The sequence below is a fragment of the Hyla sarda genome, chromosome 6 (assembly GCF_029499605.1).
Source record: "Hyla sarda isolate aHylSar1 chromosome 6, aHylSar1.hap1, whole genome shotgun sequence".
NCBI lineage: Eukaryota > Metazoa > Chordata > Amphibia > Anura > Hylidae > Hyla > Hyla sarda.
This window is the reverse complement of record NC_079194.1, coordinates 220902120-220919420: the sequence shown is the minus strand read 5'-3', so window position 1 is coordinate 220919420 and position 17301 is coordinate 220902120. Positions and strand designations below refer to the sequence as shown.

Here is a 17301-nt window from a genome sequence, read left to right as displayed (position 1 = left end):
TGAACATTTTTTTTATATAGTCATAAATATATGAAATGGATAATTACAATCACTGCAACTAAACAAAACATAAATGAAGTTAGGTATACTAAAACATTATAAAAAGAAACTTTGCAATCTTTGAGGCCCAATGCATAACCTTTCACAACGCAGCCAGCTTCTCTTTGTAGACGCATGATGTTTCTATTCTCTCGTGCCTTTGGTGCATTAATCCTCTTTAGCAAATCTGAGAATGGAACTATCTCCACTGTGAGATTCCATTACATGTGCTCCCGATGTAGATGTTACTTTGCCTGTGGATATAGAATAAAAATGGCCTCTTATCCTAACAAATTGTTTTGTCCATGTAGTAGATTCATGGACAACAAATCACATAACCACATATGATGATCTGCATTTGTTGTCCATGTGGATTCTACTACGTGGGCAAAGTCCTAATGAAATGGTATGAAACAGCTGTTGCCTTCTTCTGTACACACCCTATCTTCTCTTTGTATATACACAACCATTGTTGTATGTATATTACAATAAAGATGTTCTAAAGATACAGCTATTACTGGTGAATGCCGCATTGTTTCTACATTCTATACATTGGACTGCCTTTTCATATTAATGTATAAACATCATGTAGAAGCTCGATTATTACCACTGACGCCTGTCTAGGAGTATGTGAAAGGCTCTGCTCTATCAGATACCTGAATTACCTAGGAGCGGTGCCAGACTCTTTCCTCTATTTTGTTGTCAAATATACATAGGATGCGATGGAATAAAAAATTCTGTCTGTGTGAAGAAATGGTAATTTGAGGATTCAGTCTAGTTATGTCTTCTCTATTACTTTTATTTAGCATTTTAAATATTTGAAGGATATACAGTATTTATGTCTAGGATTGTTGTGGTCATTGAATTAAGAAAAGTAACTCCACCTGCTTCGAAATAGGAGAACTTCTCAATGAGAAACAAACATATTGGCCCTGATTTTCTATTGTTATCTAACCTGTTTTGTCGGGTTGTGCGCCAGATTCTGGAAAAGTGTAAAATGTAGGGAGACCTTAGCAAATATCATGGAAAAATATCTGTAGGGGGGGGGGGGGGGGAACACAACAAAGAAAACATCACTCCACTCTTAGTAAATCAGGGCCATTATGTGCTCTTTTTATGGTTACTAATACCTGGTTTTCTTGCTCTCCAGTTACAAGTGCAGCTCCCTCCTGTACACTTGGTAATTACAGACCAAAATTTATTTCACCTACTCCACATCAAGGTGAGAAGCTGCTGACCAATGTAGGAAGTGTATTCCAGCTCCATCTATCGGCTCAAGCAGCATATACAAGGTAAGACCAGCACCATGCATTCTATAAGCCTTTACCAATGACAGTAAAATTATCAAAGGGGGTTGTACGGGATAAGAAAAACATGGCTGCTAACTTGTATAAATAGAAACACACCTGTCCATAGGTTACGTCTGGTATTGCAACTCTGGTCTATTGAAAAGAGGGCAGAAATGAATACTACAAAGAACCTATGGACAGGGGTGGTGCTCTAAGTGTAAGAAAGGGATAGAAGCATTTTTGGTGTTAACATTTTTGTGGTCTTTCATCCTAATGGGTCTCTACCCTTAGAAGTGAGTTTTATGCACTATGTAATAATCTGTTGGCCCAGCTCTTCTAATGTCTTATTGATACCAAATGACAAAATACTTACTTCACATTACATATTTATACAATTATAAGCACTAACTCATAATCTTTGCATATGTTCGGAATCTTACGAAGTGGAGAGGATGTCCAGCCCGTTATGAGTTTCAGAAGATAAAAGCATTCCATAAAAGTATGCAGTACAGCACTTGGTACTGGGTTCAGATCCTACACGTTTCTGACGTAGACATCCTGTGGAGTATTTATGAAAAGTGGGTTGGTGAACGTCTTTTTACTCCATTAAAGGGGTACTCCACTGGCCAGCGTTCGGAACTAAAGGTTCCGAACGCTGTTTTTGCGGGGGTCGACCACGCCCCTCTTGATGCCACGCCCCTCAATGCAAGTCTATGGGAGGGGGCGTGACGGCCATCACGCCCCCTCCCATAGACTTGCATTGAGGGGCGTGGCCGTGACATCAAGAGGGGCGTGGTCGACCCCCGCAAAAACAGCGTTCGGAACATTTGGTTCCGAATGCTGACTATTTGAGTTCCCCTTTAATTCATGTAGTGGAAACTGTGTACCTGCACCTAATTTATAACATGGTGCAGGACATGTAATAAATCTGGTGCTGATCACATTTCTTATATCAGTACTCTACTTTGTATGGTGTTTTCTCTGCGACTTTTTAACCGGTGGGACAATTATGCGACTTTTTAATAACACTGCCCACAGTTAGTTTGTAAGCTCTTTTTTATTTGGTGGTGATTAGCACCCTTTTTTGGTGGGTTGCGCCAAACAATGCGACTTTTTTTAAGAAGTCACAGTTTTAAAAATCCCTGACCACTGCAAAAATTCAAACAAAAACACGTCTACCACTACAACAATCCAAAACACAGGTAAATCTAAAGTCGCAGGAAAAGTCGCAAAAAACATACTGCACCATAATATTAAGACAAATTTACCCCCCTAAAAGGGTAAAATGCTTCATGAATACCCCCATGTCTTTACTCATACATATGTTCAGAATCTACAGTGTCGTGCAAAAGTATTCACTCTTTGATCTAAACCATTCCATTGTAGCTCTGGCTGTTCAGTATGTTTAGGGTCATTGTCCTGCTGAAAGATGAACCTCTGTCCTAGTCTCCAGTCTTTTTTTTCCGATTGGATCAGATGTTTATTAAGGATTGCTCTGTATTTGGATCCATCCACCTTTCCATCTATGCTGACCATTTTCGTTGTAGCTGCGGAAGAGGAGAATTCCCACAGCAAAATGCTACCACCACCATGTTCACTGTGAGGATGGTGTGCTCTTGGTGATGGGCAGTGTTGGGTTTACGTCACACATAGTTCACACAAAGTTCAGTTTTGGTCTCATCTGCCTAGAACGCCTTCTTCCACATTTTCTGTGTCTCCCACATGGCTGGTGGCAAACTCCAAAAGGGATTCCTTGTGGTTCACTGTCAACAATGGCTTTTTTTACCAGTCTTCCATAAAATCCAGATTTCTGGAGTACATGATAAATAGTTGTCCTGTGGGAAGATTCTCCTACCTCAGCTGTTTCAGCTCCTCCAGAGATACCAAGGGCCTTTTGGTTGCTCTGTTAAATCCCTAACGACAATGGACGTATATTTACGTTCATTGCTGGCTCCCACTGTATGAAGTGCGCTCAGGAGCTGAGGGCGCTTCATACCCGATGGGTCTGAGTTGCTATCAGCAGCCAGGACCACGGCTAATGCTGGACATCGCCATGTACGGCATTAACCCTTTAGACGTTATAATTAAATTTCATTGTGGCGTCTAAAATGGGAGAAAACCAATCCCGGCTAGCTCAGTGGGCTAATCGGGACCGTCGCAACAAAATCCTGGCATCCCGATCAGCTAAGAGGATGGTGGGAGGTCTCATACCTGGCTCCCTGCCGTCTGATTGGCGCTGCAAGGCTCCAGTCAGCCATGGAAGGCTGGAGCAATTGAGCACGATAACACTGATCAATGCAGGGCAATGGCATAGCATTAAACAGTGTATGCAATCCAATAATTGCATTTGCATGTAATAGCCCCCTTTTGGGAAAAAAAAAAAGTAAAAAAAAAAGGTGTAAAAAAGTTAATAAATGTGAATTAGCCCCTTCCCTAATAAAAATTTAAATCACTTCCCTTTTCCTAATTTTTAAATAAAATATTGTAAACAAATATAAACATAAACATATGTGGTGTTGTCGTGTGTGTAAATGTCCAAACTATTTAAATATAACATTAATTCAACTGCTTGGTGAATGGCATACACCTAAAAAAAAATACCAAAATCCAGAATTGCATATTTTTGGTCACTTCATATATCATAAATTATAAAAAGCGATCAAAAAGTCCCATCAAAACAAAAATGGTACCAATAAAAACTAAAGGTCACGGCGAAAGAAAATGAACCCTCATTTTGCCCCGTATATGGAAAAAAAATCTATAGGGGAAAGAAGAGGACAATTTTAAGCATACTCATTTTCATACAAAAATGTATACACTGCTCAAAAAATAAAGGGAACACTTAAACTACACAATGTAACTCCAAGTCAGTCACACTTCTGTGAAATCACACTGTCCACTCAGGAAGCAACAATGATTGACAATCCATTTCATGTGCTGTTGTGCAAATAGAACAGACAACAGGTGGAAATTATAGGCAATTAGCAAGCCACCCCCATAAAGGCATGATTCTGCAGGTGGTGACCACAGACCATTTCTTAGTTCCTATGCTTCATGGCTGATGTTTTGGACACTTTTGGATGCTGGTGGTGCTTTCACTCTAGTGGTAGCATGAGACGGAGTCTACAACCCACACAAGTGGCTCAGGTAGTGCAGCTCATCCAGGATGGCACATAAATGCGCGCTGTGGCAAGAAGGTTTACTGTGTCTGTCAGCGTAGTGTCCAAAGCATGAAGGCGCTACCAGGAGACAGGCCAGTACATCAGAAGACGTGGAGGAGGCCGTAGGAGAGCAACAACCCAGCAGCAGGACCACTACCTCCGCCTTTGTGCAAGAAGGAGCAGGAGGAGCACTGCCAGAGCCCTGCAAAATGACCTCCAGCAGGCCACAAATGTGCATGTGTCTACTCAAACGGTCAGAAACAGACTCCATGAGGGTGGTATGAGGGTCCGACGTCCACAGGTGGGGGTTGTGCTTACAGTCCAACACCGTGCAGGACGTTTTGCATTTGCCAGAGAACACCAATATTGGCAAATTCGCCACTGGCACCCTGTGCTGTTCACAGATGAAAGCAGGTTCACACTGAGCACATGTGACAGACATGACAGAGTCTGAAGACACCGTGGAGAATGTTCTACTGCCTGCAACATCCTCCAGCATGACCGGTTTGGCAGTGGGTCGCTAATCGTGTGGGGTGGCATTTCTTTGGGGTTCGCACAGCCCTCCATGTGCTTGCCATTAGGTAGCGAGTTGAGATCCTCAGACCCCTTGTGAGACCATATGCTCGTGCCCTGGGTTCCTCCTAATTCAAGACAATGCTAGACCTCATGCGGCTCGAGTGTGTCAGCAGTTCTTTCAAGAGAAAGGCATTGATGCTATGGACTGGCCTGCCCATTCCCCAGACCTGAACCCGATTGAGCACATCTGGGACATCATGTCTTGTTCCATCCACCAACGCCACGTTGCACCACACTGTCCAGGAGTTGGCAGATGCTTTAGTCCAGGTCTGGGATGACATCCCTGAAGAGACCATCCACCACCTCATCAGGATCATGCCCAGGCATTGTAGGAAGGTCATACAGGCACATGGAGGCCACACACACTACTGAGCATCATTTTTACTTGTTTTAAGGACATTACATCAAAGTTGGATCAGCCTGTAATGTGGTTTTCCACTTTGATTTTCAGTGTGACTCCATATCCAGACCTCCATGGGTTGATAAATTTGATTTCCCTTAATAATTTTTGTGTGATTTTGTTCTCAGCACATTAAACTATGTAAAGACGAAAATATTTCATACGATAAGTTCATTCATTCAGATCTAGGATGTGTTATCTTAGTGTTCCCTTTATTTTTTTGAGCAGTGTAGTTTTTTTAAGTAGTAAAATTAAACAAAACCTATACAAATTTGTTATCCTATTAATTGTATGAACCTACAAAATGTATATAATGTGTCATATTTACTGAAAACTACACTGCATAGAAACCGAAGCTATAAAAAGTTTCAAGTTTTTTTATTTTTTATTTTGCCCCCAAATTGTTTTTATTTGTTTCACTGTAGATTTTGTGGTAAAATGATTGATATCATTACAGAGTACAATAGCAAAAATCAAGCCCTCATATGGGACTGTATGTAGAAAATTGAAAGAGTTATGTCTTGGTAGGGTTGTAGTTGTGCCATATTCTTTAAATTTTCTGATGATGGATTCTATAGTGCTCCATGAGATGTTCAAAGCATGGAATATTCATTTACAGCCTAATCCTAACTTTACCCCTGACCTGTTAGGTGTGCTTCTTGGTCTTTATGCTGCTGATTGTTCAGTAATGCTCTCAAACAAACTCTGAGGCATTATAAAACAAGTGTATTTTTACCATCATTAAATTGCTGTCAGGTGGACCCAGTTTACTAATATTGTGACTCACAATTGCTTGCACCAGATCTTTGTTCAGTGTTTCACAGTAAAGGGGGAGAATACATATGCACTGAATGCTTTTCTTTTTTTTTTTTTTTTTTTTTGTAAATAATGTTGATATCCTTGTAATATTTCCTTCATTTCAAAATGAGGGGCTACTTTGTGTTTGTCCATTACATAAAATAGCTGTGAAATAAATTTAAATCTCTACTTATACTATGGCAAGATGTAGAAAAGTCCAAAGGGGAGTAAATATTTATACAAGCCACTACTGTATCTAGCTGCATGAAACATCATATGAAACTTATATTGTTGTATACCCTTAAATAGAGACAATAAATATGTGTGTACCATAATAAACATTGAAGCATTTTATAATATTGTATTTGCAAGGCATTGAAATTGCTCATCACTCAACTGTAAAATCGTTTCTATCACTGATTAAAGAGTACCTGTCATCAAACCATATTTTCTAGACTAATGTAAAAAGAAAAGTGTCTTATAATTACAAGAGGAACAATATATTAAAATTTGAGTTTAGTCACATGTACTCTTTAACTAGGATTACCAACTTGACTACTTCCAGAATGAGCAAAGTGTTCCATGTGTATATGCATAGTTACACTATGTTACACCCTAGTCATTTTCCTATATAATGTATTGTGAAACAATGGGTTGAGGTGGAAAATAAAACCTATTATGCACAATTTTATGGGGTGCTTGTTTTCACTGTATGTAGAGAAATGCTATCTGCTATTGCAACTAAGTTATTTATATGTATTTTCTTCCATAGTGTCTCAGATTTCAAAGTCAGCGGTCCACCTGGAATGACCAAATCATTTACCAGCAAATCTCGGTCTACTACAAAGAGCATGGTGGTAGAATGGACCCCATCAAAAAATAATGTGGGAGACCATGTACCGGTCTGTTTTATAGCAGAAACTTCAAATGGGTCAGTACATTTTGTGACATTTTAAGCTAAACTTTATTGTAGGAACTGCATGTGCATAGTTTACTGTGCAGAATATATTAGTTTATTCTGTACAGTGTGGTACTTATAGCTGTCTAGCAAATATGTCACTTTCTGCCAGGGTGGCCTCCATTTTCCTACATTTAAACAGGTACTCTGGGGGAACTGAACTTACATTATAACCACAGGATAGAAGACAAGTGTCTGATCCCCACAATCTCCTGTACAGGGCAAACTACTTACCCACCGATGGGACTCTCTGGCTCACACCCTCAAAGAAAAGCAGAAGTGACGACCCTCTTACCCAACCACCGGGGATGGTGATGAGCCCCCATACAGGAGATCACAGGGTGTCCCAGTGGTCGGACCTCTCATGTTCAGATACTTATTCCCTATCATGTAGGGGATAAGTTCAGTTCCCCCCGAATACCACTGTACAGTGGCGTCTCCAGCTTTAATATTTTCGGGAGGCACATTGGGGGCCAGGACAAAAGAAAGGGGGGAAATGATAAATAGCTACATACAGTATATGCTGTCAGGATATAATACTGCCATACACTGTGTTTCAGGGACTTAATAGTACCACACAATGTGCCACCAGGATAAAATGGTGTCATACACTCTGCCACCAGGATATAATAGTGCCAGACACTGTGCTACAAGGACATAAGAGTGCCACACTGTGCCTCCAGAACACAATAGTACCATACACTGTGCTGCCAGGATATAATGGTGCCAGACACTGTGCCACCAGGATATAATAGTGCCAGACACTGTGCCACCAGGACATAATAGGGCCACACACTGTGGCACCAGGGTATAATAGTGCCAGGCACTGTGCAGCCAGGACATAATAGTGCCACACACTGTGCCACCAAGATATAATAGTGTCACACACTGTGCTACCAGGACATAATAGTGCCACACACTGTGCCACCACTATATAACTGTGTCAGACACTGTGCCACCAGGACATAATAGTGCCACACACTGTGCCACCAAGATATAATAGTGTCACACACTGTGCTACCAGGACATAATGGTGCCACACACTGTGCTGCCAGGACATAATAGTGCCACACACTATGCTGCCAGGATATAATAATGTTGCCAGGACATATTAGTGCCACACACTGTGCCGCCAGGATATAATAATGTCATACACTGTACTGCCAGGACATAATACTGCCACACACTGTGCTGCAGGGATATTATAGTGCCACACACTGTGCTGCCAGGATACATTAGTGCCCCACAGATATAATGGTGCCACATACTGTGCCTTTTGGATATATTAGCGCCACACATTATGTTGCCAGGACATAATATAGCCACACACACACAGACTGTGCTGCTTGGATATAACAGTGCCCAATGGATATAATAGTTCCACACCCTGTGCTGCCTGTATATAGTAGTTCCACACCTTGTGCTTCCTGGATATAGTAGTTCCAAACACTGTGCTGTGTGGATATAATTGTTCCACACACTGCCCTGCCTAGATATAGTAGTTCCACACACTGTGCTGCCTGGCAGGGCCGGTTTTAGGCTTATTGTGGTCCAGGGAAAAATTTAAAGTGGGGCCTATGGCCAGTTAAAGGAGCCCGGCCTCTCCCTGCCATCACTACATGAATGGCCCCTTCTGAGAGCTTTTAATAAGCAGCGAGACTCACCTCTAAATGGTGCTGGCTGCACTCCCACACATTCTCCGAGCCGCAAACACTGTAGCAGCCCGCAGGAGGCCCCCTGGAGGATGGGGGCCCTGGGCAATTGCCCGGTTTGCCGCGCCTTAACGCCGGCCCTGCTGCTTGGATATAGTTGTTCCACACACTGCGCTGCCTGGATATAGTAGTTCCACACACTGCGCTGCCTGGATATAGTAGTTCCACATACTGTGCTGCCTGGATATAGTAGTTCCACACACTGCGCTGCCTGGATATAGTAGTTCCACATACTGCGCTGCCTGGATATTGTAGTTCCACACACTGTGCTGTCTTGCATATAGTAGTTCCACACACTGTGCCCTCAGTACTTAATAGTGCCCACTAGAAAGCATTATGCCACCCAGTGTCACTGGCACCTAACCTGTACTGGTGACTAGTAATAACTCTATAGAGAGACACTGCTCCACACATGGTAAATGGCAGCTACCAATAGCGCTTTTATTACGTGTTACCTATCTTTCCCAGACTACTGATAAATCCTGCTAAATGCACTAGAAAAAAATTGTGTACAGGAGTCTGGGAAAGCTGGGTAACAGCTGCCAAGGGCCATATTGGTAGTCACCAAACTTTTCCAGGTAAAGATCAGGGTCCAGGGGATTTGTTCATTTTTTATTTATTGAAGGATGACTGACAGGGAGTGAGGAAGTGGAAGCAGATGAGGGCACATAGGTGACAATGTTATAGAAGTGACATGAGAGCCCTCATCTACAGACCAAGACAACTCTGCTCCCCCCATGTCCTCATAGATTTATTACCGGCAGTAATATAGATAACACCCCTCCCCCATACTGCTGGTAACAAATCTGTCAATATTTCACAGCACAGAAATAAATAATCCAAAAGGTCAATACTCAATTATTTCTCACAGCCCTTAACGACCCTTGTTTAGATAAAAACACTTATTTATTGATATGCATTAAAATCACATACCCCTATGACAAACTGTGTAAACAAAATTGTGACATCAACAGTATATCCCCATCCATCTGAGTTTGGTATTAGATGGTAAATATTATTCAATCCTCTTGTAATGCTTAACAAGCATCCACAATCACCTAAAACCCTGTGTCCCTAGGAAGGAGATTTATCAAGCTCCGTAGTAGATTTTTTTTGTATGAAAAAGTCGCATGTACTTGCACACGTGCGACTTTTCTATACATGCTGCGACTTTTTGATTTTTGCTTATTCCAAAGCACATTTCTGAAATCTGCTCACGTAGTATTTTTTTTTTTTACTTTGCAGTGGTCATGTATTTATCAAATGCGTTAGGTGCTACATATGTATTCCAGGTCCAACCTGGCTTACAGAAAGTGCATACGTCTGCAGAAAAGGACATTAACACCCACTTTAACAACTGTTCTTGTTCTGCATCATGAAACAAAGCTACTACATTAATGTTAATGTTAATTATAGAAAAAATTAATTATATAACTAATAACGTTAAAATAGAATAAGGCTCAAAATAATTGTGTAAGAATTTTTACAAACTACATAAATAACCCATATGTGCCACTAAAATGTTTCCTTAAAAAAAAGAAACATCCATAGTAATACAGCTTCATGCACATTTTGGGGTGGGTAACGTACCAAGAGATTTTTTTTTTTGTGGCTTCACTATTGTTTATGCGCTTGTTGGCGCTGCGCTGTCTTCCTTCCTAATATAAAGTCTTGGCTCGGCGCAGCGACACAAGACTCCGCGCATCAACGTCTCAAAATAAAATAAAAAAGCCTCCAGAGTATGGATATACATGGTGCGGCATAGTATGTTTTTACATTTTTTTTTATTTCTGAGGAGGGTGGATGGGTTGTTACGGGATAGTTGGAGTGCAGCTATTTAGTGCCAGGCAGGCCAGTCAGGGTGTCACCAGATGCGGTATGACCCCCATGTCACTCTCTAGCAACGCTACTGGTAATAAAGGGTAGATAAAGAACTTTGGCTATTAACATAAGGGAAAACTTTTCTGCTTTAAAAAATGCTTTTGTAAGCGGGTTTCCCGTTTTTTGCTTACATGTGATTTATTTATCAAGGTTGTGCGACTATTTGATAAATAGGTCGCATGTAAGCAAAAGTAAGTAAAAAAAATAGTCATATAAAACTAGCCAAATGTTTGAAAAGAATGATAAATCTCGTTCTAGATGATTAATGCACCAGGCTTATATATGCCATATCCACTTGATCACATTCATGTACCAGATTTCAGATTCAACACCAGCACATATAATGATGCAGAGTATCCTCTTATGGCTATAATGCAGTATGATGTGTGTAGATACTTCCACTCACCAGGAGCACCAGACTAAGATATCAAAAAACACCCCATGAAAAAAGTGAAAATAAAAACATTACAGTTTTAATCCATTTGTTCTGACGCGTTTCCCCCATGATGTCGGAGTTTCTCAAGGAACTAAGGAGTGGTTTGTCCCCTCGATATGGGCTGATGTCAGCAGTCAAGTCTGACTCTGGTACAGCACATGCCCTCTGGTATGGGGCACATTACATGTATACGACGCAGCACTATCCTCGATACAGCGCCCTTCCACAGGCCGGCATACAAGCTTGTGCAAAAGGATACTCTGGATCATTATATGTGCTGGTGTTGGATATTGAGCATAAATCTGAATGTGATCAAGTGGAATATGGCATATTTAACCCTGGTGCATTAATCATCTAGGGACACAGGGTTTTAGGTGATTGTGGATGCTTGTTTAGTATTACAAGAGGATTGAATAATATTTACCATCTAATACCAAGCTCAGATGGACTGTAATATGCTTTTGATATCACAATTCTGTTTACACAGTTTGTCATTGGGGTATGTGATTTTAATGCAAATCAATAAATAGTGTATTTATCTAAACAAGGGTTGTTAAGGACTGTGAGAAATAATAAATCTGTCACCACAGACAGACCCGGAGCACCGTTCATTAGAGAAGAAAACTGCAGAATCCTAAGCTCTTCCCCTCCATCCCTCCCTGTCCCACCTCTGGACGCTTAGTTCTTCCTCTCATACTCCTCCCCACATATCGGCTGCTGGGTGTAATGTCCAGCACAGTGTAAGGCTGTACAGGACTGCTGGCACCCAATCAAATTGCCGCCCCCTGCAGGCGGGAGGTGGTAGTGGTGGAACGCTCATTCTTTTAATTATTTCTGGTCCCATCAGCAGCACTCTGTGTTCCTTTGTGTCCCTGGAAGCGTGCATTTCAATTGGGGGCACATGGGGGGCCACAACATGATGTATGGGGGGACCATGGCCCCCCTGGAGACGCCATTGCCCCTGTAAGGCTGGGTTCACACCACATTTTTGCCATACTGTTTTCAATCAGTTTTTCTAAAGAAAGCTGGATGGCAAAAAAACAGATGGAAATATATGGGAAAAAGTAAACCGTATGTGTTTTTAAACCGTATACTGTTTTTAAAAGTGCATACGGCTCTTTTTATTTAAAAAAAAACATACGTTTTTGAAAATTTTATTTCAAATAAATACATTTTTTCTAAATTTTAACTTTAGGATGCAAATGCGCATGTGCAAAGTAAAAACTGTATACGGTTTCCCATATGGAACTATATACATGTGTTTTTTTTAATTGATGTCCATGTTAAAAAAAAAAAAACGTATGCGGTTGCAATATGGTTTTTAACCCGGAGACAAAACCGTGGTCAATCATGATTTTGAGTACGGGAAAAAAACGTATTGCAAGCAAACCATACGCATACGCAACCGGATGCATACGCTTTTCAATTGTTTGTCTATGTATACGGTTTTCAATACGGTTCCATACGTGTTCTATAATGAAAACATATACGGGAACCGTACTTGAAAAACGTGGTGTGAACCCAGCCTTAGGCTGGGTTCACACTACGTTTTCTCCCATACGGGAGTGCATACGGCAGGGGGGAGCTAAAACCTTGCGCTCCCGTATGCCTTCGTATGCGCTCCCGTGTGTCATTCATTTTAATGAGCCGGCCCGAGTGAAACGTTCGGTCGGCTCATTTTTGCGCCGTATGCGCTTTTCCCTCGGACCTAAAACTGTGGTCAACCACGGTTTGAGGTCCGGTCATAAAAGCGCATACGGCACAAAAATGAGCCGACCGAACGTTTCACTCCGGCCGGCTCATTGAAATGAATGACACACGGGAGCGCATACGAAGGCATACGGGAGCGCGAGGTTTTAGCTCCCCCCTGCCGTATGCGCTCCCGTATGGGAGAAAACGTAGTGTGAACCCAGCCTTATACTGTTCATGTGCAGAATTGCTCACAAGAAGTTCTAATGACAGTAAGGCCCCTTTCACACTACAGGTATCATCCTGTAAAAAACCTCCGTTATTACTCCCGGCAAAAAGTATTTTTGGTCAGGCAAAAAAAAATAAAAGGGTGAAAAACCGGACGGTAAAGTTTAACACTGACGTCTATGGGAACCTGATGTTAAAAAAAACCCATCTGTTATGATCAGTTATTGTCAGTTAACATTTGTTTTTTGTACTGAGCATGCTCTGTACAGCTTTACAAAAAAGGGTTAAAAACCTGATAAAACCTGATAAACCTGATAAGACCCAGATGTAACTGGTAATAATGGATGATAACGGATAAACAACATCGTTTTGTTTTTTTTGTTGTTTTTTTGGCCATCAGTTATCATCCGTTATTACCAGTTATCGCATCTGTTTTTTTTTTCCATCCGTTATTGTAAAATAATGGCAGTAAAAAAGCAGGATGATACATGTAGTGTGAAAGGGGCCTAATAATATGCCCATATTTATCAATGTTAACACAGCATTAGCCACATTGATTTATAAAGTACAACTTGCATGATAACTGCTTTCATTGTTTCTACAGGTATCAGTCTGAAATGCGTTGTGTCATTGTAGTGGTGGGTCCCAGCAGTTTAGGTATGCTTTGCTTTACTTTTAGGTTTTATGATAAATATAGAAATTGTATTTGGTTTTGTTCACATTAAAATCATGTTCTATATGACATTTTGATGGAAGACACTATTCGCAACCTTAATCTCTTCTATCGCATCCATATGCCAAACTGGGCACCTGGATACTGTTTTAAACAAAAAATAAAGGTGCATTCCTATGTTAAGTATTGGTGAAACATCCACGTGGTCTTCTATACACGCTGATAGGTGCAAGCAACAACAGAGATTTAGAAAATTTGCTTTCCTCATATAACTATTAACCATGTGTATTTATATATGTAGAGGTTTACATTAAAGGGGAACTCTGCTCCTAGACATCTTATCCCCTATATAAAGCATAGGGGATAAGATGTCTGATCACAAACTCTGGGTGCAGCAGGGAGATCACAGGGTTCCCCAGCGGCGGGACCCTCGCGATCTCCCTGCTGCACCCAGAGTTCGTTTAGACCAGTGGTTCTTAACCTTGTTGGAGGTACTGAACCCCACCAGTTTCATATGCGCATTCACCGAACCCCTCTTAATTGGAAAAATAAAATATGATTTTTTTCAAATTCAAAACATAGGAGGAATATATTTAAGTATATATTTATACATATGTGCACAAAATGAACAAAACCATTAAGAACAAAGAACAAAACCATGAAAACATGATTTTCACACAAAAACATAATGAATATTTACTGCAAATCAGTGTGACTTCTGCTGTTGTCTTTCAGAGACCAGTTCAGAAATGCGCAGCTTTACCTTGGCAAGTGCCACTCTCATGTCATTTTCGCAACAATGGCAGTGTTCCCCCACATTAGGCAGGCAGTGTTCCCCCACAGACATCCAGCCTCCAGCCATATACAGTGTATGGCTGGAGGTTGTTTGCCTGTGTACTGCCCACTTCAGTGCTCCGAAGATGACGTGCCGCTGGTCACTTACCAAGCTGGCCAGCGCGCATCTTCCTCCTTCTCTATTCTCCGGTCCTCGGCGCCTTCGTTTCCATGGGCGCACGCACAGGACGTCAGTGACGTCCCGGTGTGCGCTATGTCCCGGCGGCCCTGCGTTTTTAAACTTAACTCAAGGCCGCAGGGAGTTAATGGTGATGGGGGGGAATTGCCCCATCGCTACAGGACGGGCAAACACCGGCTCTGCTCGGGGCCCCTGGCCATCTCGGGGCCCCAAGCAATTGCTTGGTTTACCTGTACTGTTGCGACCTCCCCCGCCAAACCCCTGGGACTGACTCACCGAACCCCTGAGGTTCGATCGAACCCAGGTTAAGAACCACTGGTTTAGAGCATGAGGTGCAGAGCCGGGGGCTCGTGATGTCACGGCCACATCCCTTCAATGCAAGTCTATGGGAGGGGGCATGATGGCCGTCACGCCCCCTCCCATAGACTTGCATTAAGGGGGCATGGCCATGAAATCACGAGCGAGCGTGACCGTGGCATCACGAGCCTCCGCCTGCATCGTCAGTCATCCGTCACGGATCCTTTGGATAGGGGATAGGATGTCTAGGGGAGGAGTACCCTTTTAAGACTGTACATTACATATAATCTTGATTTTTTTTTATATCATTTAAAGCACTTTTTAATGTTTTTGACATTATGTGTCTAGATAACATTGAATTGATATGCCATGAGAACACTATGACTTTAATAGCGGCCAAGTCATCTGATCATGAACTTTATGAAAACCAGTTCCGCCTCAATGATCCAAAATGTCTGGTTAGCTTCAACAGCACCCATCTCATAGCCAGTGTAGCCTACAACACCTGTGGAACTGAGACTGAGGTACTGAAAAAGATTTCAATGTGGACATCTTTGCACTGATTTTTTTTATTGTTGATTTGTTTCCTTAATGCAAAATGTTCTAAATGGTTTTAATAAAAAATGTCATACAATTAAAGGGGTACTCCGGTGAAAACTTTTTTTTTTTTATCAACTGGTGCCAGAAAGTTAAACAGATTTGTAAATTACTTCTATTAAAAAATCTTAATCCTTCCTGTACTTATTAGCTGCTGAATACTACAGTGGAAATTATTTTCCGTTTGAAACACAGAGCTGTCTGCTGACATCATGAGCACAGTGCTCTCTGCTGACATCTCTGTCCATTTTAGGAACTGTCCAGAGTAAAAGGAAGTCCCCATAGCAAATATATGCTGTTCTGGACAGTTCCTAAAATGGACAGAGATGTCAGCAGAGAGTACTGTGCTCATGATGTCAGCAGACAGCTCTGTATTTCAAACGGAAAAGAATTTCCACTGTAGTATTCAGCAGCTAATAAGTACAGGAAGGATTAAGATTTTTTAATAGAAGTAATTTACAAATCTGTTTAACTTTCTGGCGCCAGTTGATTTAAAAAAAAAAAAAAGTTTTTCACCGGAGTACCCCTTTAAGCTGCTAATGAGACAAAGAGCAGTTCAGATAGTGGACGAAGGGAAAGAACCAAGGAAGAAATGCTGGAAAGAGAGAGGGGAGCAGATAAAAGATATTCTGATTTATATAGGCTGTGTACATGGATAGAGAGAAAATACAGTTCATATAGTACATTGCAAAGGCTGTACAAACAAAAGTTTGCAGAATTTTTTAAAAGACCTATGGAGAAATTTTTTTTTGCAACACAGTAAGTAGAAAACAAAAATAAAAAATGGTGTCAATGGTGTCCATAGCCTAAAATGTTCTTATAAAAGTGAAATATTGCACTCATTGAAACCAATTGAAACCATTATATCCCTTAGCAAACTTAGGGGTCCTGGGAGATATTTAAAGTGAATATCCACCTTTTATCATCATGTCAAAAATGTTTTACTCATTTTTTTTTTTTTGTATATATTTACAGCTGTGGAACTCCAGATAAAGAGCTCCACATGCCCTGCGTAAACAGAGTTAAATGGCTTGTCCCACCTAGAACACATCCCATATCCACAGAATAGGCGATACGTGTATAATCACTAAGTAGAGATCCTGAGTCTCCTTCTTTTATTAATGAAGTAGCAGTAAGACATGCAAACTGGCACTCCATTTCCATATTTCATTCAGAAAGGAGACTAAGGACCCATTTTATTTAGATCTCTGGGGGAACTAGTGGTCAGACCCCCAGTGATCATACACTTACTGTATAGTATCCCCTGGTTTTGGTGTTGTTCTTCTTGTTTTATGGGTGCCAGTGCCACTGTTTATGAAAAAACTGCGAAGATGTAGCCCCTTCATTGTCAAAGGAGATATCCAGTGCTGAAAAATGTATCCTCTATCCTAAGGATAGGGGATAAGTTTCAGATTGCGGGGGGTCCGACCGCTGGGGCCCCCCCGCGATCTCCTGTACGGGGCCCTGGCAGGGAAAGGGGCGTGTTGACCGTAAGGGGCGTATGAAGCGGTGGCTGACACGCCCCCTCAATACGACTCTATGGCAGAGCCAGAGCGCTGCCTTTGGCAGTCTCCGGCCCTGCCATAGCGATGTA

General features: G+C 41.5%; 1 protein-coding gene across 1 annotated transcript in view; it reads left to right on the top strand.

The window, feature by feature from the left end:
- Positions 1-17301, top strand: part of LOC130276750 (uncharacterized) — a 138053-nt gene that overhangs the window by 102507 nt on the left and 18245 nt on the right. Inside the window, exons 7-10 of the mRNA XM_056526576.1 lie at positions 1190-1331; positions 7036-7194; positions 13772-13824; positions 15459-15634. Of these exons, the coding sequence (XP_056382551.1) occupies positions 1190-1331; positions 7036-7194; positions 13772-13824; positions 15459-15634 (530 nt within the window). The remainder of the gene's footprint in view (positions 1-1189; positions 1332-7035; positions 7195-13771; positions 13825-15458; positions 15635-17301) is intronic.